Here is a 25,172-nt window from a genome sequence, read left to right as displayed (position 1 = left end):
TGATCTGCCCGCTATTTATTTTTTGATTTCTTAAAAGATTGAGCTTGGTCTGGTGAAAGCCATAGCCATGCACCTCAGTTACACAATGGAAAGGAACATGAATCAGCCTATATTTGCACGAACAATAACGGACAACAGCTCTTCAACTTTGGCCCGTTAAAATGTGTATGAACAGTCTAGCGACGCATTTCATCAAGGCCCATTTGGACATGTCAGTTATTTGCACCACTGGTTATATGTAAAACAGCATTTCGTTTCAGACTACTGTTACTTAATTTGTGCATTAACAATAACGTTTCAGACTACTGTTACTTAATTTGTGCATTGGCAATAACATGAACTAAAAGGTGACTAAAATCTTATGTAGAAGAAGAAACATTCACAAAAAATCCATCCATCCAAAAATGACTGTTGTCAGCTGTTGAAAACGGCATGGAACTGACAGAGATGTTTTTGTTTATAAATAAATAAATAACATTATGCTGATACCTTTTGCTTTTCCCAAATACAATGTAGCCTACAGGTGTAAGTGACCTTTCATCAATCCAGTTGCAATGGATGAACTGTGATGAACTGCCCTACTTGTGATTGTTTAGAGATTTTAAAGGTTGTATAACAATGCTACATCTTCTTTGGCTATTCTACAATCTATTCACCTTTTCAGCACCAGTAGGCTACTTTCTGTGCAGCCGCACACACACACTCAGGCATGCCAAACAAGCATACACAAAAGTTTCAAGAGTGGGGGATGGAGTAAAATATGGAGACAAATTGAAGTGTGATTTATTTTCGCGGAACGGATGTACAGGACTGAGCGGCGGTCATATTTTGTACCGCTATGCGGTACATCTAGTTATTATTTTGGCCACATGACTTTACTTTATTTAAGTTAATGTAAAATGTAAATTTAATGTTAATGGAAAGTTTATTGATGTCATTGTAAGTTTGACAAAAGCATCTGCTAGAGCCATAAACATGAGAAGTTTTGGAGGTCTCTGAGAGTGAGTGATTGAGTGTGTCCAGAGAGTGGATAATTTGTGAATGGTTAGAGGTTCAGAAGTTAAAAAAAACATCTCCATACCCTTGGAGGGTCAGGGTCAGGGGCAGCTGTGGCCTATTTTGGGGCAGCCATGGCCTACTGGTTAGCACTTCGGACCTGTAACCGGAGGGTTGCCGGTTCGAACCCCGACCAGTAGGCACGGCTGAAGTGCCCTTGAGCAAGGCACCTAACTGCTCCCCGAGCGCCGCTGTTGATGCAGGCAGCTCAGTGAGCCGGGATTAGTGTGTGCTTCACCTCACTGTGTTCACTGTGTGCCGAGTGTGTTTCAACTAATTCACGGATTGGGATAAATGCAGAGACCAAATTCACAGGGGATAAATGGCAGGTGAGTTAACAAACCAAATTTCGGACCGACAGAAAAAGAAAAACAAACGGCAATCAGGAGGAAAAAGCTAAGATGTATCAAACATATACAATTAAGTGGGTGGTTAGCGCTCATTCAATACTGGTTTCAGGTAGACCATCTTGTTGGGGCTATTTAATTACGAACTTAACAAAGGAATCTTGCAACTTCCATAAACACAGAGCAGAGACTATTTAATACACTGTCTAGCATTGAGTATAGTATAGTCAAATTTGAATATAACGGGCCAAAAGCTATTGTAGCATAATTAGTCTTCCTGTGAAATATCTCCAGATCAGTGATTTACGCCTATCTGCTCCGCCATTTATCATACACAAAAGCTTGTGTGTTTCCTGAATCCTTACATTCAGGGATTCGAATGAAATTTCATTGAAAAGGATATCAATATTTTTTACTTTTGCCAACCAGTTTATGATGCTTGCATGAGGGAAACATCCAAAAACAAGCAAGCATCATACTTTAACATACTACAATTATGTGTTACATCAGTAAAGCAGTCCTCTGATGTGTATGTTTTCACAAACTTTTTGTGAACAATGTTAGCACTTTAAAAATTGACTGATTTGAAGTGCATGTGTAACAATATAGCATAACAATAATAATTGTGATAATGATAATCATCATGATAATTTGAAGGGGGGTGGGGGTTGTGTAGGTGGGGCCTATGACCCCAAAGTCTGGAATGACTGGGCCTCAGGTCAAAGAAGTTTGAGAAAGGCTGGCGATATAGGTTCCTTAATACGGCACTGCAGGTGAGCTGCCATTATGTGCATCAAAGGTTTCTTATGGAAGAAGACCAAGGTCATCTGGCTTGGCCCTCAAGTCTAATGACTTTAGAGAATCCTTCAAAAGATGAAAAAAGGGTAAAATCTCACGACCACCATACTTTTCTACCAAAAGCAAGTCAGGTCGCAGAGGGTTACATGAATAATATGTAACATATGACAGAACAGGTTAAAAAAATCATTGCCTGGTCTAAGACCAGTGGTTTGAAAAATACCCATGTTGCCATGCATTTTCCCAAAGAACACAAGCAATGGGAAGGTCTGAAGGACTATTTTTAACCTATGTCATCCATTGACATTACAAGCTTTAGGTCATTGTGATGTAGAGTGTTCATGGCATGAGACTGGTGTTTGAATTTAACAGCCCACACATACATCTGTCACAAGTGTGGAGAGGCACCGACAGAAAAAAAAGACTTTGGTGAGATGGCCGTGAACACTCTAGAATCTTTGCAATCAACCTCCAAAAGCACTTTGAAGTTCCGGAATAGAATCTTTATATCTTCAAATGTAACTGGAGTTCAGACCATAGACTGTATATACTATATATACAGTCTATGGTTCAGACAGATTAGTTTAGTTAGTTAGTCCAATAGTCCATGGTCAGGAAGAGACTCAGCCTGAAGTGGCAACATTGAGCCACTTTTCATGGTCTTCAATCTGTTGTATTTTTTTCACCAAACCTCACCAACAAGGTTTTCTTTTTCTCTTTTGAAACCCGATGCCCATCAAACTCATCCTAAATTCTTAGAACTGTTTCAATTAAGGTATGCAGAGCCGCCTGCCTCCTGACATGGGTTTTTCCTACCCATGTAATATTGTACACATAGAGAAACTGTGGAAAGCACATTGAATACAAGATTAGGTTTTGCTTAACAGAGGTCTCTGGAGACATGTTTGACACCCAGAAGTGCCAGCTGTTTTGGATTACCACTGCAGCAGATTGGCAACAAAGAGAATGGCAACAAAAGGCAAAAACAAAAAGCATCAGCTCCACATTTACACCAATTTTCCAGCTATACTGTACATCCTCAGCTAAAACAATGATCGTACTTCATAACATGTGAAGAGATTTCTAGATAAATTGACATTGGGTCAACTTATTATTATGTTTACATGAGTTGAAAATACTTTTGCATTTTGGGACAAAATTGTTGGTTTGTTCATAGGCACAATCCTAAAAGCACTACTTATAATGATCACACCAAACCATGGTAATGAATGGAATTGCTGCTAGGGAGCTGCACAATCTGCAGATAGCCTTGTGAACCCATGGCGCCACCAAGTGTCATTACTAACTATAGGGCAGCTAAATGTGCAACATATGCCCCTAACGGTGAAGTCATCATAAAAACATTTAGTTATGTGTATTTATTGACCCTGTATGAGTGAATAAATTAGGACTTCCAAAGGGCACAGTGTGACGATGTGCCGTCTCAGCAGTACATCACACTATGATTCTCTGATTATTATTTAATTAATGATGTATGTTATGTCAATTTCAGGAATTATTATTTGTGCGTGTTCAATATGTTGGGCGCATTCCTTTGCGTGCGAGGAATGATGCTTAATATTTGATCATGTGTTTTTGGGGGTGTGCTATGGTAATTTTTGATGTCATGATGTTTGCTGTAGATATCCGCCAGGTAGGGGTGGTGTGCCCATTTTGGGTGTTTAGACTTTTCCAGTGTTGGCGGAAGTAATTAGTTAATTGGCCATTTAAACACCGGCTTTTCTCTATGCAGGAGTTTGATGTTTTGTGACAATGTTTTGTGACAACAACCACAATTATTGGCATCCCTAGAAAATGTTAAGGGGGATTCACATTGTACGCGCAAGCGGCAGCGCTAATATTCGACCTGGCCTGCCGCTGTGCCGAGCAAAGCGCATTTAGCCGCTCTTGCACGTGCCGCAGTCAAAGTTGAATGTTGAACTTTGACCGCGGCGTGTTGTAAATAATACGGTGGTGGCAACCATAACAAATCTTTGGGGCATTACCTCCACCAAGAGCAACCTAGGGGCCAACGCAGCACATGCCGCGCACATCATGCCGTTAATCCAGCTTTATACAAAATGTAACAGAAGCATTTTCCTATTTATATTCATACTAATTATACTTCTTTAAGTTAATCAGAGAGTCTGTGAACTTTCAGAAGTAGTTCATGACTTTCTTTTTCGCTAAGGTATAAAAATAAAGTGACACAGAGGTTAAATCTCTTAGTCATTTTCAAAATGAGAAAGTCAGGGAATGGCTATAAAAACTATACTTTGTTGAAAATGCCCATATTTACAGTTTAAACAATAATTAAAAGGTTCTAATCAACTGGAAATATGCTTGCATGCTTGGACAAAGACCCATGGTTATCTTGCCCCCACACACAGTATAGAGGATGGTGAGAGAGGCAAAAGAACCACTGTTGGACAGTTTTAGAAAAAGGAATCAGATTGGGGTCACCTAAAGTGACCTTACTGCTAATAGATTATTCAGAGGGCATGCCAGGTAAAAGCCTTTCCAGTCATTTAATTACAAATGTAAATGGCAGGAGGAGTTGGTTGGCTGAATGGTATGGTGACTGCAAAAGTATGGACCTAGGAGTCTGAGTGACCTAGGTTTTATAAAGATGAATGGTCTTAAATCCCTTGGTTTGTATTCTCAAACTTAATGGGGTGTCATAGGAGAATATTATGAGCTGTTTTATTGTCAAAGGGAGGCTTAAGTAGGTATTACAAGCATCAATAATTGTGAGTGACGTGTTTTTGTTAAAAATATTTATTTCTTGAGAATTTGACATGAGTTTTGTCATTTTTCTCAGACTAAATTTCCTTTCCTTCAATGTGGTATTTTTCCTCATTATTTTTTATTGTGAGATTACGATAAATCACCCAAAGATTATTTTTTATTCCTGTTTTTAGTCAACTTTACCAAAGGTGCCATTACTTCTGGAAGATACTGTATCAGACCCTCAGAAAATACAGAAACTCTTTTGTCAAAATGGAACACGATGTTCTAGACGATGAGCCACAGTAAGGACATGCTTTGCAATCGGCAGCTTTCCCTGTTCACTGCACCCATTCTATTCCATCATCAAGAACAGCCACACAGCCTCTCCATACAGACAAAAAGATGATTGAACATGACACTTCAAGGATGAAGTAGGCCCACACACTTGGTGGAGCTGGCTCTGACCTTGCTGGACTAAGGTGACCTTTTTTGTCAGGAGTTCTGCCAGCTGTACAGGCCGGCGGCGGCTCCTTTTGCGGAGTGGCTCTCTCGGTCTCGAACCAGCACAAAGGGAAGCACATTTCATGTTTACTCTCACATCAGAGAAAAGATTTGCAAGTGCAAATATCTCCCTGTTGGTTAAATAAAGTGTATGTGCATGCTGCAAATCTTGGATATTAGATATTTTCCCCTGACTCTCATAAAGCTCCCTTAGCTAACGAATGCTTCACCTCTGCTCTTGCCTCTACACACATTCACAGACACCATCAAAGACCACCTCTAATTACTAGGCTAACAGACTCTCCTGGGCAGTTCAGTGGTCCATTATCTTATCGAAGAGGCATATTTTAATCCCTGAGGTTCTGTTACGGGTCAGTGTTTTTCCAATTTAGGTCAGAAAATTGTCATGCAGCAATGTCAACAGGATATTGCCCTCAGCGCTCAACTATTTATCATATTATTTTCCTATTTGCCTCAATATCCCTCAATTTTCAGCTGCAATATCTTGTTATCCAACCCCTTCATTATTTTGGTCTGAGCTGAACAGAAGACTTTACTATCCTGAGGAAGCTCAGCACCTATTTTCAGTTTGTCCATTTTCAGCTTCTGCTTGTCTCATGCCTCACAATAACCTTGTGACTATTCCGTTGCTTTTGGAGTGATAATAGGTCTAGGTTAGTTTTACACATAAAATAGCTTGGCATTCCTGTCATGCAGTGAAGGGTGGTGTGACTTTTCCTTCTCACATAGATTATGTTCCTGTTCCAAAAGTCAAACATATGTGTTTTTTCCAATTGTATTCTACTTATCAGCTTATCAACTGATCCTTCTCACAACAGTAGATGACATGCAATAAGTTGATCTGCAAGTCACTTTAAAGCAATTTCATTGGAAGGGCAAAGGGAATTAATTATTTGGGTGCCAATAAGTGACAGTTTGTTATACATATAAGTGGAGCATGGAACGTGACTAATTACAGTGTTTCATGTCCCATGGCACTTGGTCTGGCACGTATTGAAAATGTAAATGCACAAACCATGCATACACAAGCCTGTGTATCCACCATGCATGTGAATGAATGCTGTCATCATGATTTATGAGTAACCTCTCGTAATTCTTTTATTCTTGTTATGGCACAACAAAGAGTGGCTTATCTCTCACTATAGAAGAATTTACAAGTCTTCTTCCCAACACTTTTACACCCATAACTTACAGCTTATGTTTTTCCAAAAGTCCAACAGCAGACCCATAATCCATAATGTATGCAGGTAAAATTATTAATGCACAGTGAAATGTTGTGTACAGTATGTGCAACATCAGTTGTGTGCCAAATGCTTACTGTACATACATAAAATTTAATGTGATTTTTTTCTAATCATATCTCCCTCTCTGTATTTATTGGGAATAAGGGCAGAATTCCAGATGGTCTGCATAACCATGGTGACCAATTAGAGATAACACTGCAGAACACCACCTGGAAATCTTGATAAAAGCAGAGCACACAGCAAGAAGCTAAAGTTTGTCTTTATCTTGGCCACCTGCAGATAACCTATACCTCTGAAGTCTTACATTGAATGCAAATATGGAAGAACTGCCACCACCATTAATACCATGCCTTCCTTTTATTGGCTGTACAAACATTAATTTATACCATCATCAGTCATTCATTAGTCATTCATTCATTAATTCATTCATTCAGTTATCAGTTAGGCATCTTCTTCATCCATTCATGCTTGCATTCATTTATCCATGCATTCATTTTATTATAGCCTAACATGGCTCTGGGTTCTGGCTTCATGGGTATGTTACAGTACATTGCATTGCTTGGTCTATATGTGTTTAGTGCAAAAGGCAGTCAAAGCAATAGTCAAATGAAAATGAATTATTAATTTTACCCGTGACAATCTATCCAGCGCTGTACATCCCTTTTGTGAGTTTGTGTGTCAGTGCTTCTTATCGCCTCCTCCCTCCTGAAGCCTCTCTAAGTGCTGGTGACGCATATAGAGTAGCCTACCGTTCATTCATCACAGCAACCGCACTGCAGCCTATCATAAGGGATGTGTTTAGCTTAGTGTGTGTTTAGCTTTGCTCTCACAGCTGACAGCTTGGTAATTGATGATTCCTGCATTCAGTCCTAACAATATGGGGTGTTTAACAAATATCCAACATAATCTGTCTGGGCAAACACACAATTATCCATAGTGAAATATTACATTGTTGGGCTCCATTTTCTATAGTCATTTTTCAGGTCTCTACTCATACCACCTGTGTACAACATATATTTGTCAGTCCGCCATCTAAGCAGTTATTGAAACAGATGAAATGAAATGACATAAATGGTAGCATTGTGCTAAATAAGCAAGCACACATTATCATACATGAAGTCCATGGGGGTCATGCTGTTATGGTTTAATTAGTTGGTTAGTTGACAAACTTCTCCAGTGGTCACAGGCCCTCCCTATGACTGTGCCTTGGCTTGCAGTAATGGCAGAAGACAGAATTTCCACACATCTACAGAGTGAACTTCAGTAAAATGTAGGGATTGACTAGACAAATGGTAGCAATCTGTCAACAGCTTCTATGTGTGATTGTGTGATATTGTAATATTGTAAAAGTAGCACAGATGTATAAACAGTAATCTTTATTTAACACAATTCATGCAGCTACCAAACATGTCAGACTGAGATTCATGAAATCTTAAAACCAAATGCTATCAACCTGGGTGAACAACACACCACTATGAAGCCTACTACACAGAAGACACTGCAATAAAGAGACCATACAAAAGAGATCACACACACAATAAATGGGTAAAAGCTATAGCCCACACCACCCCCATAGGGCACTGCACAGGTTCACACTGCACTTTAAGATTCATACCAAAGACGCCATCAGACTACAACACAAGGCTTTAGATCACCACAACCCTCCCACCCAATCATGAAACGGATACTGCCAGGTTTAAAATAAGTTACACACACACACACACACACACAAAGTCAATAAACACTTAACTCTCCCGGGATACGAGACCCTCCCCCGGGGTCTAAGCTTTGGCGCTGGTTGGCACAGGGAGAAAGCAGACGCCAGTCCAGCGCTCGTGAGGCCTCCGAACAATAGCGGAACCGGAGCACCTCTTTCTGAGAAGCAGCAACGCCTACGCACTCCTATGCCCGGCCTTATCTACAGGTTAGCCCGCTAAACTATCTTACATTACATTATTTACATTACATTACATTTGGCTGACGCTTTTTAACCAAAGCGACTAACATGGTAAACAGTAAGTTTTAGAACAATTCTCACAATTTTAGGACAGTTTCAAAAAAACATTAGAGTACAGTAAGAATAAGTGCGTCGGTGAGTGCTGTTTTTAGCAGTTACTTGTCAGTTTAAAACGGCTGGTGAGTGCTAGGATCAGTAAAATCTTCGCCGCCGGCAGCCCTAAATAGCATACGAACGGTACCCACCCCCAAACCTTGAGTGCAGCTCGGCGTTAGCAACCACACGCCACTTCCCAGTTTTGCTCACCCTTTGCTGTGCTCTTCTTTTTATGACTATGCCTCTCCAACTCGACGATAATCACTGCTCCAAAGTTCCTGCTTCTTCACGCTCATCAGTGGTCAGGTGCGAGCAATCAATTAACTCAACCCACTCTTCCCTCAGCTCCCTCCCCCCACATACGTCAGTCATAACAATACATTCATCCAACGTCATTTCATTACAATATGAATAGGATTTGTCAAAAACATTCACCCCATGGATTATCATGTCACCAGACTGAAAATCAACTGCCAAGCCCACCTCTCTCTCTCTCCCCTTCCTTTTGATGTCGAGCTTGCTTAGCACGTGAGCTGGAGGTGGGGGTGCTGGATGTGTTGTTGCTGCAGCTGACTGGCAGCTCTGCTGATTACTGCTGAAAAAATCATCCGGTCTCCATTTGGATTAGCAAGGCACAGGCCCGCGACGTGCACGACTTAACTTCAATTAAGCTTAACCACTGCAATGAACATCTCAAATGTAGCAGTGCTATCTCAAAGAGCCTGACCGATTGAACGCTTTTCAGCAATCAGCTGAAATCTGTTTCCTTTTGTTGACACAGTACATCAGATGAAGACAAGGTCAAAGTAATAAGTGGTAAACCAGCTCTTTATGCACCCCTGACCGTTTCACTGTAACACTCTCTGAACACAAAATTACCCTTCTAAATTGAATAGAAACTTTTACTGTGAGAGGGTGCCCTGATGTTCTTCCTTCAGAAAGCAATTCAGTGTTTTTAACTGACGTTATTCATACATTACTGATTTCACCTTGATATTGCTGTGAGCCCAAGCACCACACATCTTCAAAACAAAAAAAGCCTTTGATACAAGTTGTTTTTGGCGAAACAAATACGAAAGAAACTCAAAGATCTGACGTTTCTCCACCAGATGGGCTAAGATCCATGGCTATGCCCACATAAATATAAATTAGCCACCGCTAGCTGCTGTTGGCTGCCAGTCTGGCAGAGGCTTTGATATAACTCTGTATTACTGGTGACAGATGGAGAGCACTATCAGGGATCCCTTTGAGGTCACTAAATTATACCCTGTGACAACTAATGAGGTGTGCAGATGGGTGAAGTGGCACCACTTGCTGAACCAGAGTGTTTTCCACATAATTTAAAGGGTAACTATGCAGTTTAATTTATCTTAACAGCTTCAGCGTCATTGGAATGGTTATATGCCTTTTTCTGGGGTGAATGGTGGCTGTCTTGTTTCCCCCTAGCGTCTGTGAGCGGAAAAACCAGCCCTTTGGCCGGTGGGCCACTGGCTTTTCAGTCATTCGTCTGGCCAGGACTGGCCTGTAGTTCTGTGTGCATGGTAAGGTGCTCAAGAGAGTGAGGGCCAGATGTACGTACATTTGCGAACGTAGCGTTATCAGCGTCATAGACAAACCGCACATTGCGAACGCTGTCAGACCCAAGTTTCCGTCGTATTTATCAATCGTTCAATCCTTAGTGTAAACTGCGCTTTTCTCTGCCTTTCTCCGCCCATAAACGCAATTTATGAACGTCCACAACTGAATGGCAGCTCATACAAGCGCAGTTGAATGAAGTTAACTGATGACAACATTAAAAGAATCAAACGTTTAGCGATCATGAAATAATACCATACATGATAAGATGTCAACAAGCAAGGAGATAATGAAGATCAGTAGTTCTACTCAAAATGCTTGTGCACGTAGGCTATGGAAGATTGGTCAAATCTAGCAAGTAGGAAAGTTTAAGTGAATGACGGAGAGGAAAGTAAGACATTGAAAGGCCAACGAAAAGTTAATGTTGCTTTTGATAGTACAAAGACTTACAAAAGTGCTCTAAATAGCGATTCTGTTGTCTTTGAAAGGTTCTCTTATTAACGCATTGAACTGCAATTTGGATTAACACCTGCTTTTACAAGGCGGAAGTATTTAGGCGCAGAATAGACGTGCGCTTTCAGGAGCAGTCTTTGTACATACCGCGGAATACATAATTAGGCGCTCTTTACTCTTCCCCTCCCATCTTTTTACGCTAAACTCCCACTTTCCCCTGGATCCTCCCATGAATGCATATGCATGACATTAAAAACATAAAACTGCCACTTTCAGCTCCAGCGACAGGCAGTTTATGCTTACATCATTGCGCCTGTTTGTACATACCTCGCGGAATGATTTTACACCGACGCTATAAACAAATATGCCTGAAGTGTGCACAAAAGCGTTAGTACATCTGGCCCACAGTGTCATGGTGGAGGTGCAAAAAGTAGTCCATAGTCCAACAGTGCAACAGTGCAAGAATAAGGTCAAGAGACAAGCATAAATAATATGGACAAATAAGAGAGTAATGTATAATGTAGACAAGGTAATATAAAAAACTATGTCAGTGCAAGAATAGTTTGAGGTAATAGGGTTACAGCCATTCAGTACTGTAGCAGAAGCCATTGGTCATGTGTGCTAATATAGCATGAAAAACAGTGTAGCAGTAAAACAGTAGTAAAACATTAGGCTGTGGACAGTAGTAAAACAGTAGTGGGCAGTCAGTACTCAAACATGGAGAGGGTGGAGAGGCAGACAGACTATGCAGAGAAGTCTATCTCTCCTCTTCCCTTAAGTGAAGCATTGAACAGTTCAATGGCCCTGGGGACAAATAACTTCCTCAGCCTTTCAGTTGTGCATGGCAGTGAGCGAAGTCTCCAGCTGATCAAGCCCTTTTGCTTTATAAAAGTGCTGTGGAGTGGATGACATTCATGGTCCAAGATGTTGATCAGTTTGCTCAGGGTCCTTTTATCTGATATTGAAGTGATGCACTCTAGTTCGGCTCCCACGACAGAGCCAGCTTTCCTTACCAGCCTGTCTAGTCGCCCAGCATCCGTCTTCTTTATGCTTCCTCCCCAGCATACCACAGCATAAAAGAGGACGCTGGCAACAACAGACTGGTAAAACATCCTGAGGAGCTTACTGCAGACATTGAAGGACCGCAGCCTCATCAGGAAGTACAGCCTGCTGCTCTGCCCTTTCTTCAAATCAGGCATTACTTCCAAAACATCTATTTATATTATTTATTTTATTTATATTTATATATTTATATATTATATATATCAGGCTGTACTTCCTGATGAGGCTGCGGTCCTTCCACTGTTTTTTATTGTGAGAATTGTTCTAAAACTTACTGTTTACCATGTTGTTAGTCGCTTTGGTTAAAAAAGCGTCAGCCAAATGTAATGTAATGTAATATATTTGTGTCATGGTATGCAAATGATAATCATCCTAAATTAGTGTTAGGGACACTGTATTTTTGGAATGTTCGCTAAATGTTTGCTTGTCATTTAAACCTAGATTGTTTATATGTTATTGATGATATATGTAATTGATGATGACTGACTAAATTCATTAAATGGAAAGGCGGACCCATGGAAGATTATTAAAAAAAATAAGTACACACTTTATATTGTGTAGCACTATAACAGACGACACTGTCCTCAATCATATTTCCACCATTTGACTAAAAATCTCATCCTCCTAGAAATCTTCAGAGGATCTTCCTAAATCATCATTAGGGATCTACAGCATTAGAATGGAAGGGACAGTTGCATAAAACAACATGCCATATGTTGTCATTGGGGCAATGTAAACACAAAAACACCATCAGGGAATGGTTTTGTAGCCTCAACAGATTGCTTTTTCCTATCTATTTTACATATTTTTAACTTTATCCAAAATGAAATGTCTGATCATCATGATACCATTACTTCATAAAGAATACATGTAATGTCTTCTTTGTATGTAATGTATGCTGGATTGTCCCATTGTTTAACATCAGGTTGTAATTGTAGCTACTGTCCATTTACTGTCTTGTCACACACGTTCTTCTACATCATTTTCTGTAATATAGATACACCACAAATGTACATGTACGTTTGCTGTGGATATAATGCAGTTTAATAAATTGTAAAACAAATATCAGTTTAGTTTCAGCTGTATTGTATTATGCAATGGCACATAGTCTACATACAGACTCTAAACACTAGCACAGTCATAAACAATATATTTCTCATACGGCACAACTTTTTCAAAGTGTGCCAGAAGCCATCTTTCATAATTCCTAGACCAGAGGCACTTGTTATCACACACTTCCGATACCAGCAAGATGTTTTCCTCTTGAGCGGTTTCGGAGGCACGCCCTTCATCTCGCTGCACAGCGGCCCTATAAAGCCATCAGCCAAAGGTCATCTGGGGCTACTCAGGGCTAGCTATGACTTTATTATACAGCCCAGTGCTGTCGCTCTGTCCTTAACAGGTCATGGCAGTAAGCAAGGGATTGAATATAGAGTGGACCATTGATATGGCGGTGTGTTTTTCGGCATACTGTTTGATTTTCTGACTATCAATTCATGTTCCTCCTGCTATTAAAGTAGTTCTGGAGGAATGTGTTGACAGTCAGAAAGTAATTTCTTTGAGGAGAGAAATGCTAAAAAGAGAAAGAAGAGGAAAAGATAATGATTTTCACTTGACAACTGCGACAGCCCTGGCAACAACCGGCACGCACACACACACACACCCACATGCGACAGCCCTGGCAACAACCGGCACGCACACACACACACACCCACATGCGACAGCCCTGGCAAGTATTTCAACTGCTGATGCAAAAGTGACAGGGCCTTGATGAATCTAAGAGTAACAACCGGCACGCACACACACACACACACACCCACATGCAGCTGGGCGCGCCAGCACACACACACACACACCCACGCACACACACACAAGTGTATCCCCTACGTCATGTGATGCCTGCAGTGGAGGTGCTGGATTCCTATCGTTCTTTGATCACTGACATCAGGGCAAGAGCGCTCTATTTATGGCCAAGCTGAAACATGAGCTCGCGCCTGCAGGTCACACCGGCCAGTTTCTGTTGGCAGGAGCTTACTAGGGGACTTGAGTGCAATAAAGCGCTCTGTGAAGAAGCGGCTCTTCAAAGCTTTATCAGCGCGAGGCTTATTTGCACTGGGTTTGCACAGTGCAGATTGAATTGGCTATAGGGCAATTAGTCCACAGAGCACAACATGCTGCCAATTTGGAGGAAAGTTGTTGCCTTCGGACACAGTTCTGAGGCAAAAGACAATCAAAGTTCCCCAAGTAATTTTCATCAGAAGAGGTAGCAAAGTGAAATTAACACGAACAGTTAATTTTGTGTGTAAAAGAGATAATAGAAAATGTCCACAGCTTACTGCAATTGGAGAAGGTCCTTGTGCAATCAAAGACATCATTTCTCACATCCCAGTTACCAAAAGACACCCCCTAGTGTGCTGAATCACTTCAGGCCAATTGCCTAGACATCACATGTAATGGATGTGGAAGATGCCATGTTTATCTGCTACGCAGGACTCACTCTCACCTAAACAAGGGGGTGGTGTAGTGACAGTCGTATTCTTTAACTTCTCCTGAGTCCCAGCTCCTGAGGGAAAAGCTGGCAGAGTTGAGGGTGGATGCACGCCTGGTGACCTCGATCACAGCCCTACCTCATAGACCTCTGAAGTTCACCTACAAATAAACTGCAATCTTTGGGATCCAGTATCTTGCGATTTTTCCTATGGAAAAATAACATGGGGTTTTGAAATTATTATTGCACCTGTTAAACTGTCATGGTGACAAAGACGTCTGAAATGCAGACGTTTTGCTTAACTCAATTTTGCCCTCTGCCTTTGAGTGGTGATCTTCAGTCGGTTAAGACAGCAAACTTAGACTTTTTCTACCCCAGAGCTAACTTCCAATGCAAGTTGTTATAGGTAGTTAGCTTCAATTAACACCTAGATCTCCTTATATGGGCAAAGATGGCAGGTTTGGTTCTTTTTTGTAGGTGAACTTCAGAGGTCTATGGGAAGATCCGCCGTTTGCCAGGATGTGGCATTGCTCCTTTCAGACTGAAATTTCGGTCTGGCATTAACACAGTCAATAGCACAACCACACCACAGGGGACACTGCTTTCCCTGGTCATGTCCACCCATTACACTTCTGACTTCAGGTACTGACTTTAGTACTTCAACTTTGACTCATACCACATATAGAAGTTCACAGACAACACCGTGACCGTGAGGTGAACTAGAGGTGGAGGTGGGGTGGGGGAGGACTTGGGGGGGCCCAGGGCCAGTCTTCAACAAATCCGTATCAACGATATACCGCTGAATTCTACGCTTTATTCCTCTGCAAGGTTGGCTGACTTTAGATGGTGCCGCAAATGAGCCCCGTGAAATGTGCATTTTGAAAAGGATGGTTGCAGTGAAATTCAAACTTTTTTTGGTGGTACTTCCTCCCTCTTTCCAGTTCTATATCATCCATGCTCAGCACATTTAAGGACTTGAGGATGCAGCTGGATAATAGACTGGACTGGTCAGCAAATGTCGACAGTCTTTGAAGAAACAGGCAAAAACGAGTGCTTTTTCCAGAGAAAGCTCCTTCAATATCTGTAGGAAACTCCTGCTGCAGTCAATTGTCACCAGTGTTCTCCTCAGTGCAGTGGTGGGCTGAGGAGGCAGCCTTAAGAAGCAGGATTCTTTTCATATGAATGGGCTGGGGAAGAGAGCTGTGCCTGGTGTGAAGCAAGATTCCTTTATGTTCGTGGCAGACAGAAGGGTCCTGAATAAACTGCTGTGTCCATAGTCAAAGGAGTGCGATTAGTGTCTGTTGTACAGAACAGTCAGATTGCAGAATTCCTCTCTCAGGCATTTCCTGCAATCATTGGGAGGGGGACATGCAGTCATCTGACTGTATAATTTGAAAGAATGCTGTCAAACAATTTAATGATCCTGGTTTGGACAGGCTGTTATTCATGTTCATCATAGATTCAAGTATAAGTATATATACTTTTTTGATCCCGTGAGGGAAATTTGGTAAAGTCAGTGACACATATACCAATATTGCAAGTCAAAATATGTTTTAATTTACTGTGTGAATATGTAGACCTCTACAAAGCTTCTAAAAATACATATGTGTACATTGAATCTGATAATTACTGCGTATAATTATCAATCATGGATAAAACACGAACAGCTACATTTGGAAAGTGAAACTGTAAACAGGTCTTTGCCAAAAAAACTGCATTAAGATGTGCTTTAACATCTAAACTACCACACTGGCAGTATAAACCAACAATCTAATACTGAGGTCAGTATAAACCCTTACAAATAATTTTGTGGGGTTTGACTATGTTGCATTACAGCATAATGGAATTTGCCTGTTGGATTTTAATCCAATAAACCTCATAGCTAATTTTACAATAACACAACACTGTTTACATAAGACAAAACCCTCTGGACATTCTGAAATGATGCCTTTTCATAACAAAATCATACCACTAGCTTATGACTCTATTCTTCCCAGAATAGGTTCTGAATTAGCTCAATGTTTGGGACAAATGAACACATTTCAAAGAATAAAGAATAAATAAATGAAACACATTATCTATAATGGACCATACCGAACAATTCACCTTCATCCTTAAAATCAGCATAATTCCATCCATTAATTAGTGGAATTCATTCAAGCAAGTGGCTGGTGAGACCAATTATAACTCAATTAGTCACATAATGGACTGACTGATGATTCTTGTTTAATTTAAAATTGACAATTAAAAATACAATTTAGCTTATTTCATATCTAATTTGTGCCGACCTCCACCGATGTTTTTGTATATGACAATGTATTATTAGCTTGATAATAAACACTTAATCTCACAAAATAATACCTTGCACAATGTATTGCAAGAGACTAACAAGTGAAACATCTGTAACTCTTAAGAAGGTGCAATGTGAGGTACACCACTGGATTAATCTGGACATAATATCATGAAAAGCTTGAGCCTCTAAGTGTAAACGCATCTACACTAACAGTGTTGCGTGTGGAAAGAAGAAGAATCTTATGAGACAACCAACATGCTCATCGGGCCTTTAGACCTTATTTTATGACAACCCATGTCACCCCAGCCCAGAGCTAATCCCTTTTTTTTCACAGCTGCTGAGGCACGAATAGCTTGGTTCCGTGTTGTCATACAGTCACCCACTCAATTGTCTCTATATCTACTCCAGAGATCACCATCAAAGACTGCTGCACACATTTCCAATTGCCTGACTGAATAAAAATTTTAGATTGAGGGAGGAATGGGAGCTATCGTTCCTTGGGGCCATCAGCTTGTCCAGCAAGAGACAGCCCCTTTTGTTGAGCATCCCCGAACATAAATTTCATCATAAAACACAGATAAGTAAATGACAGCATTATATGCGATGAGGATCCTCTCTCTTTCTTTCTTTCTTTTTTTCCCTCATAGTCACTTCTTTCCAATCAACACATCACCTCAGTAGTCTAAGGCTGAAGTGTAGACTTCACTTTGTCTGGCTTTCCTGTGTGTTGTTAAGACAGGGCTACCCACATGCCATTAGCACAGGAGCTTGCCTGCATGGCGTCACAGACAAATCCCTCTCTGCCCTGTTTAGACCGAGACCAAGAGGCTTTTTGCGCCTTGAATCTGACAGCAGAGGCACTCAGCTCCGAGCGCTCTTCTTCGTTGGTGTCTATATAAGGGTGTGGAAAGATCGGGTCATGCGTTCTCCAGATGAGCCGACTCTCTCTCCCAGGTAATTCCCAGAGTACTGCCGAGTTACTGGAATTTGCTTCCATCCCATTCATCTGTCTGTGACAGCTATGGGAGTTCCACTTTGTGTTGTGTTTTGGCGAGACGAATGGTTCCGAGCAAAAAGGATATGATTGATCTGCCCCAAGCTAAAATCTGACTGGTAGGGAAATGGAAACCTTCAGCGATGCATTGTTGATGATATCGCCACCAAGACCTGAGTGACATGACATCAGAGGAGCTGCGCACGCCATCTCACACCGCATTTGTGGCCAGTGTTTCTGGAGCTGGAGCTGAGGCCTCACTGGAGATTATGGTGCGAAGCTTCTCAATCTCATCCTTTTTATTCTCCTCCCTTCTCTTCTTTTTTCTGCAGAGTTTAGGTCGACTGGAAAACACAAGGGGGACTGTTAAACTGCTGTAACTTCACAGTACATCATCAAATTGGCTGTGGAAGTAATAATTTAAATCTTCCATTTGCCTTACCAAGCATATGATTCAAAATCAGTCAGACTGACTGCATTTTGCATTGTGCACAAGTACAAAATGAAGTGGTTGCATCTCCATAATATCACCTTTCATCACTGAAGTTAGACAATATTGCATTGCTATACAGCATTGATCAAACATACATCAACTCAACTAGAAGACTTGGGTTGGGTATCGTTTGAATTTGAACGATTCCGATTCCAATTCCGATTTCTTATTTCGATTCCGGTTCCTAACGATTCTCCGATTCGATTTTTTTAAGAGGCAGGGTCAAAAAAGGTTTAGGATATTTTAAATGAGCTAGCTAATTAACGGTCTTTCTCAGGGTATCTGCACATTTTCCAAGTGCAAATTTAAAGACTTTTAAGACCTTTTCAAGACATCTAAATGAAACTTAACACTATACCACGGCAAAAAGATATATATGACTGTTTATGCAATAGTTTTTTTATTTCCTACTAATTTTAACCCCCTTAAACGGCTTACCGTAAATCCATTTAAGTACTTAAACGGCACCGAAAATCAAAAAATCCAGTGGAAACTAGATGGCAGAAGTGTGTAGGCCAATCTGCCCAGCAGCTTTTTCTACTTTGTCACCTACAGAGTTTGACAGGTACGATCTTTCAAAACGCCATGTTATTTCCCATAGACATTTGACGACCGAAGGCTGGATGGATACGGAAGTTAGGAGGCGGGACTTATTCTGGAGAGGTCTATTGACTTGTTTTAAATTAAGACAGGTCCTCCTCGCATGATCCTGCTGAAAACTGCTGGTTTCATCTCAAGCACGCACGTATTATTTTTTTATGTAGTCAGTCGCCGACATTCAAAAAATATGCGGTTATAGTTCACAACTTTTGCGAAGTAGGCCTAGCCTACTGGGAAACGCTGGCAAGCAAGCTGCTGGCAGATATTACAGGTAGGCTATTATAACTTTGACAGATAGACAGTTAGACAGACTTGGAAAGATGCAAACAGATCAACTTAACATATACAGTATTTCCTCCTGATTGCGAAGCACTGCACATAATTTGACCAGCAGTCTTCGCGTCCATAGTTTAGATTTAGATGCAACGCTTAACTCCAAAAGGACTCCAAAACAAACAAAGCGTCCGGCTTGAGGCTGCAACGCACGCCGGACAGGGCTTTTAAAATCCATATGTCCGGCCTAAATTCGAACGTATGGCCAACCTATTGCTCTTTCTCCCGCTCATTCTACCGTAGGCTTTCTTATTCCACGTAGGCTACCTGTATATCTCTCTGGCCTCAGCTACACCACGAAAACATCAGGCATATTATTTTGTACATAGGCCTACTGTATTATTACCGTTTTCACCACTTTAACCACACCCGTGAAAAACATCTTCACTCTGCAACCACTACACTTCCTCCCGTAGCCTAATAGCCTAGTCACTTATACAATTGCGTTTTAAATACACAAAACTGGATTGAGACATCACTCGCTCTCTTGCACTCGCTGGCGGTCCCATACGCACATTTAATACCTCTCTTTCGAAAATTCAGTTGTATTTAAGACTATTTAAGGATCTGCGGGAACCCTGCTTTCTGAATGAAATAGTCTGACCTTCTCCATGAATTTTAATTCTATGAACTATGCGCTTCTTTGTTGGTGTTCAGCTGTTTCTTCTTCCGGTCGGCGGACTGGGAATCGAAATTTAAACTTTTGAACGATTCGCAAAAATTTGAAAATCGCAAATATAGTCCCGGTTCCAACCAATACTCGATATTCGATACCCAAGCCTATAGAAGACACATGTGACTTGTAAAAAGGGTGACTCACTTTGTACATACGCAGATGAACACAAGCAGAATGATGAGGAGAACCAGCCCCGCAATCACACAGGCAATGATGATCTGCCTCTTGTCTCCTATGAGCCAGTCAAACTGGTAATATTCACATCGGGAACCAGTGTATCCACTGGCACAACTTCAACAGGGTGCAAACAACAAAAACATTTAAAAAAGAATAGAACACACAAGATGGTGTAAACCATGAGTAGAGGTAAATGCACGTGCGTGTATTGCACAAAACTGGACATTAAATTGTCTAATAGTATCCCAAATGACAGATAAGAATAAAACGACTTGACTTCTCTATGCATTCGATAACTTCCCTGGTCTGAATGTAATGGTTTTGAAACATAAATTGTCTGCTTTCTTTCATTTCCTGAATCCTCAGGCCAGTTATGAGCAGCTTTGATGTGACCGGAGTATAGTCCTTCATAGGACACTGCATATGGGTTTCTGTACCCACTGGGCATCATGCTTTGTTTGATTTGAGCAGATCCAGTCACACAAGCTGTGTTTATTGTCATGCATCACTGTAAACTACAAACTAATAATAAAAACTATTTTTTACCTTCCTACCTAACCCATCCACCAGGGCTTGGTTTTTCTGCAATGGGGAGCAAATAGAACAAATCCTACTTTCTTTCTGCATTGATTGATTGCCAAGCCCACTCCCATCACCCACCCACCCACTCAAATTGAATTAAAAACCTAGACACATGTCACGTTGATCTATAAGCTCACCGGCAGGACGGGGTGTTCTGCTCCGTGACGAAGCGGCACTTGCCATGAATGCAGTAGTGCTTGTACTGTTCTGGACACTTGGAGAAATGGCTGTTCCATGTGTGAGTCTCTTTGGTCACTGCTCGGCACAAAACAAAGCAGTGAATGAGCTGATGATTACACAACAATCCCAATGCTGGCTCTACTCTGGACAGACCAAACCACAGTGTTTACACAACAATCCCAATGCTGGCTCTACTCTGGACAGACCAAACCACAGTGTTTAATATCATTCTGTCCAATTTGTCATTTTGTGTAATTTCAGTTAATAATTCAAAATGTGTTTCATTATGGTTGGCCACAATGGGTACACTCTTACCCAAGACCATTAGGCCTACAATAGCAGATACTGAATAGATATTTAACAATCCTGCTCTTAGCAAGCCAGCAACACAGTCATGGGTAGAGCCTGAAAACACATCTCTATAGGCACCTGTCTGGAAACAATAATTGTGTTCCTTCATTCAAGCTTAGGGTGTATTCAATCCCTCCAAACACGGTCTGAAATGACTTCCAATAAACCATTGTGATGGTCTCCCTGACTTCACCCAAAGCTTGTAACTACACTCCAATTAGGCTGCACATCTGGGTGCTCTGTTGCTGGTTTTGTTTGGTTAATTTCTTAAAATATCTCTGAAGCTCTAGAGGTCGGGCAGGCAGTGACGCAGTGTTTCAGCTTACAGTCTTAGCTAACCGAAGAGGTGGAATGTTGCACTGAAATTTGAACAAAATTCAGTGTGAATACAGTCAAACAACAATGGCTACATAAAAGAGAAAGTAGCCTTCACTGTCAGTGTGTAACTCAGCAGTGTGTTTTGGTGCTTATAGAGTGCAGTACAGGTCATTATAAAGCTAGCAAGGTGTGCTAGTTGCCAGTACCATCCAGAGAGTGTAAAAACCTGGCTTCCGGAAACCGGAGAGGCTGCCATCTTTCAGAATGACTTGGAAGTTAAATTGTCGTGGGTCTAATTACTGAGAGGCCACTCGTGTAATGTGATCTACACATGTACCAGTAGAAGCATGCACCTGCTGAGAACAACCCAACATTTCTGTGAAAATTATTTTTTTCCATTCCTCTATATTATTTTGTGATGAATGATCTGTTCTGACTGATCTATAAGACTGGAACTAAAATGGTTTAGCATTATATCATTGATAAACTTTAGACTTCCAAAATACAATGGCTCTATTCAAGACACATTCCATTTGACAAAGAGGAGCCAAACTTGTTGGTCATAGAAAAGTATTACATTTCACACCATCAGCCAGAGGGGTGAACTGTTGGCCACAATCAACACTCAGAATACAAGGTCAGCGATGGACACAACAATAGTCTGATGAATTCTTGAGCCCAGTGCAAAGACTGATGGAGGTAGGATCAGAAGGAATGTATACATGTGTGTGGGTGTAATTTGGGCATGGGCATAACGTATCTGACTTAGACAGAGAGAGTAACTGTGTTAAGGACATCAAAGATTCAGTGAGACTGTACCTGCACAGTTACTGCTGTTGTCATTGGGAGTACAGGATACAGTCTTGTTTGCTGACGCTTTTGTTGCATTCCATTCAGCCTGGGAGTGTTTGCATAGGGCTATAGCTACAGCCAGAAAACAAAAAATAGCAGTAGTAATTTAAAAAAAGATAAACAAATCTGGACAAAGTCAGCCTTTCCTTGCTTGACAGCAAAAATCTCAAAGCACAGGTCACAAGAGTGTGAGGAATGTATCACATACACTGTAATTAATTTTCTATCACACTGAAAACCATTAGGATTACCAGACATAATAAAAAGTAATCTTGTGCTTTACAAGACCTGTTGTGACTTAGGAATGTCATCTAATTATATCGACCAGGTTTTTTTTTTAATGGCATTGATTTTACATGATGTAACTAGGGGAAATGAGTTCAAGATGTGGACTAATGGTTAGAATACCTGAGCTGCTTGGGAGTTCTGTGTAAAAGAGGAGACATGAGGCTATGATTCCAAAGGCGAACACAAACATGTGTGAAATTAAACGAAGCCTATGCTTTAGTATTACAGATCCAATGAAGTGTTCAATAAATGATGAATGACGCAGGTAGTCATTACGCACTTAGCCTAGGCCTACTTATTATATAGATATACAAAATAAAAACAAACTTCACTTGACCAACTTCCCAACTGACGAGGTTACTGTTTACAAAAACGTCTGTAAAGTGCGACATTTGCCCACCTGATATGCCTATCTCCGCTTCCTTAAGAGCCGGTGGTTATAAGTAATAGGTGCTGCCGAGCACAGATAAAGAATGTCTTACCTGTTATAAGTATAAATATGAGCTTGTAAGACTTTTCCATTGGTATTCAGAGCTGATGTTCTGAAACTTCAGTTTTCATTTTCCTCAAGAAGCTATCGCCTGCTCTCTTGCCTAGGCTACATATGGCACTATGCCAAGTGCTCCACTTTCGTGTTGTCTGCGATAAAGGAATCCCAGGGAAAGCCTTACACTAGCTTTCTCTAGAGCATTGGAAAAGTTGCGTTTAAAAACTTTTTTCCCTTTGAACGCTGCCCAGGTGACCACAGGAAGCACTTCTTAAGTGCAGCAGTATACCCAGCCAGAATGCAGACCAACGTGGGGGTGGTACCGAAACTTCACAGTTCACACAACCCCCACCCCCTATCCCTACTCCACCCACCTCTAGCACTGGATGCAGGATCCAATATGCCCCGGGAGAACCTGAATTCCTCAGAAATTAACCAAGCTGAAACGATGCTAAAACGGTGACACAATACATTTAAACAAAATGCAGGAAAATAATGTATACAAGTATAAAGACAGAGAGTGAAATATTGCCAACAGTACAGGATGACGCATCTGCACAATGAGAGGGAGGATGATTTACAGTTAACGTTTTGTTTCTGGTGTGAAATAGGCTATCGGATTCTTGAACCAGGCATTTCAGGAGGTTTGCGAGAAAATACATGAAATGTTAAAAACTAAAAAGGAAAAAGCATGCTGAGTAGGCCTAGCTGTCGGTAAAACTACCTGTTCACCACTTGGGCGTATACAGAGCCTTATAGATAGGGTTCTGAGCGTATATGTAATGGAACAACGGAACATCCCATCAACTGATTCCATTTTTAAGAATGTTGGGTCATACTTACATGCAGGTACAACCAGAAATACCGTCTATCAGAGACATGTTCGAAATCAAAACGTTTTGCATCGTTTTGATAGGCTATGTTACGGCATGTTTGGCTGCAACGGTGTGCAACAGGGCTGAGTTCAAGACGGACAAAACGTTGCAACGTCTATGATTCAATGGTGTGTTGAACTCTGAGAAGCCATTGCTTTCTTTTCTACTGTACATCTATTCCAAGTCTGATGAGATTGATGTAAATGTAGGTTTCATTCTTTTCAACTTTTCATTCTTATCTTTTACGTCATCTGACTTTAGGTTGATATGTTGTGTTCACAGCCTTTGTAATATGACACAGATAGCCTACCTTCTGATTCCAGCCAACCAGGCTATAGGCTACCTTACTAAAGTTTTTAGATAAAACAAATGTTTTAGATCCTAAAAATGTCATGCAGGATGCTACACTAGGATGTTGCATTATAGGGTGTTCATTTTGTGTTTCACTTGATAAAAAGGAAAACATTTTCCCTTTAAATGCAAATCATGAGTAACATGTTGCCTACATGTCATATTTGATAACTTATTGAATTTTGACTTGCATATTTCTTGTTGATATTATGATCACCCGTCATGCACACATATCTCACAATGCTCAAAACTAGTGTAGAAACATGTAGAAAAGAAGACTCTGAGGACATAGTTTGGGAAACACGCCTTGAAAAGTAAACAATTTTAGTGCCTTGTCTCTAGAGCCCTCTTAATGTGTTCAAAGGCAACGTTATCGGGGAAACTTGACCCAGATTCTACATGAATGCACATCTTCTATCTCAAAAACTCTGCACCCTAGTGGTATAAATGAAGAACTGGACATTTACCCTTTAAAACAACACTAACAAGATTTTTGTACCTTCAAAGAATCCTTCCAAAATCGTTTCAGTACTCATCAACTCGTAACAGGGTGAATGGCACTTCTGCATTCGCTTCACGACCCTCTATTGGCTATAACCGCATATGCAAGTTTGCCAGATCGGGGATCTCTAGTTCGATGGAATGAGACATAAGAAACTACAAATTTGACTTGCTTCTGATGTTGCAATACATCATACTTTCATAAAATCATGTAACATACTCTACATTGTCTGTGAACATCGTCGTTTCCAAAGCCAGTGCTGGATAAACAAATAGAAGTGTGTGTGCGACAGAGGAAATGTGCTTTGGTGTTGCTGTCGCACACACACTTCTATTCGTGACTTCAATTCTAACGCTTTTTGTACCAGTTAGTCCCTGGAAGATCATGATGGGAATTATTTATGAGATGGGAATTACATTTTTGCATTCCTTCACAATATGTTGTTCCCACACTTTGAATGGTTTTACATTCACAACAGTCATGTGGCATGCA

The 25,172-nt window shown here is 40.9% G+C and overlaps 2 protein-coding genes across 2 annotated transcripts in view; both read right to left on the bottom strand.

The window, feature by feature from the left end:
- The window catches only part of amacr (alpha-methylacyl-CoA racemase), a 51,213-nt gene extending 45,396 nt beyond the window's left edge, over positions 1-5,817 (bottom strand). The window contains exon 1 of the mRNA XM_048259148.1: positions 5,397-5,817. The gene's annotated coding sequence lies outside the window, so the exon portion shown is untranslated. The remainder of the gene's footprint in view (positions 1-5,396) is intronic.
- A 7,044-nt stretch (positions 5,818-12,861) lies between these two features.
- Positions 12,862-23,265, bottom strand: btc (betacellulin, epidermal growth factor family member). Its single transcript, XM_048258863.1, has 5 exons — positions 22,948-23,265; positions 22,145-22,249; positions 20,614-20,731; positions 19,862-20,008; positions 12,862-17,959 (listed from the first exon to the last, which is right to left on the bottom strand). The coding sequence occupies exons 1-5, from the start codon at positions 22,985-22,987 to the stop codon at positions 17,827-17,829; spliced, it is 543 nt and encodes a 180-aa protein (XP_048114820.1). The 5' UTR covers positions 22,988-23,265; the 3' UTR covers positions 12,862-17,826.
- Between the last annotated feature and the right edge of the window lie 1,907 nt (positions 23,266-25,172).

The sequence above is a fragment of the Alosa alosa genome, chromosome 12 (assembly GCF_017589495.1).
Source record: "Alosa alosa isolate M-15738 ecotype Scorff River chromosome 12, AALO_Geno_1.1, whole genome shotgun sequence".
Taxonomy (NCBI): domain Eukaryota; kingdom Metazoa; phylum Chordata; class Actinopteri; order Clupeiformes; family Clupeidae; genus Alosa; species Alosa alosa.
This window is presented reverse-complemented; position numbering and strand designations above follow the sequence as displayed.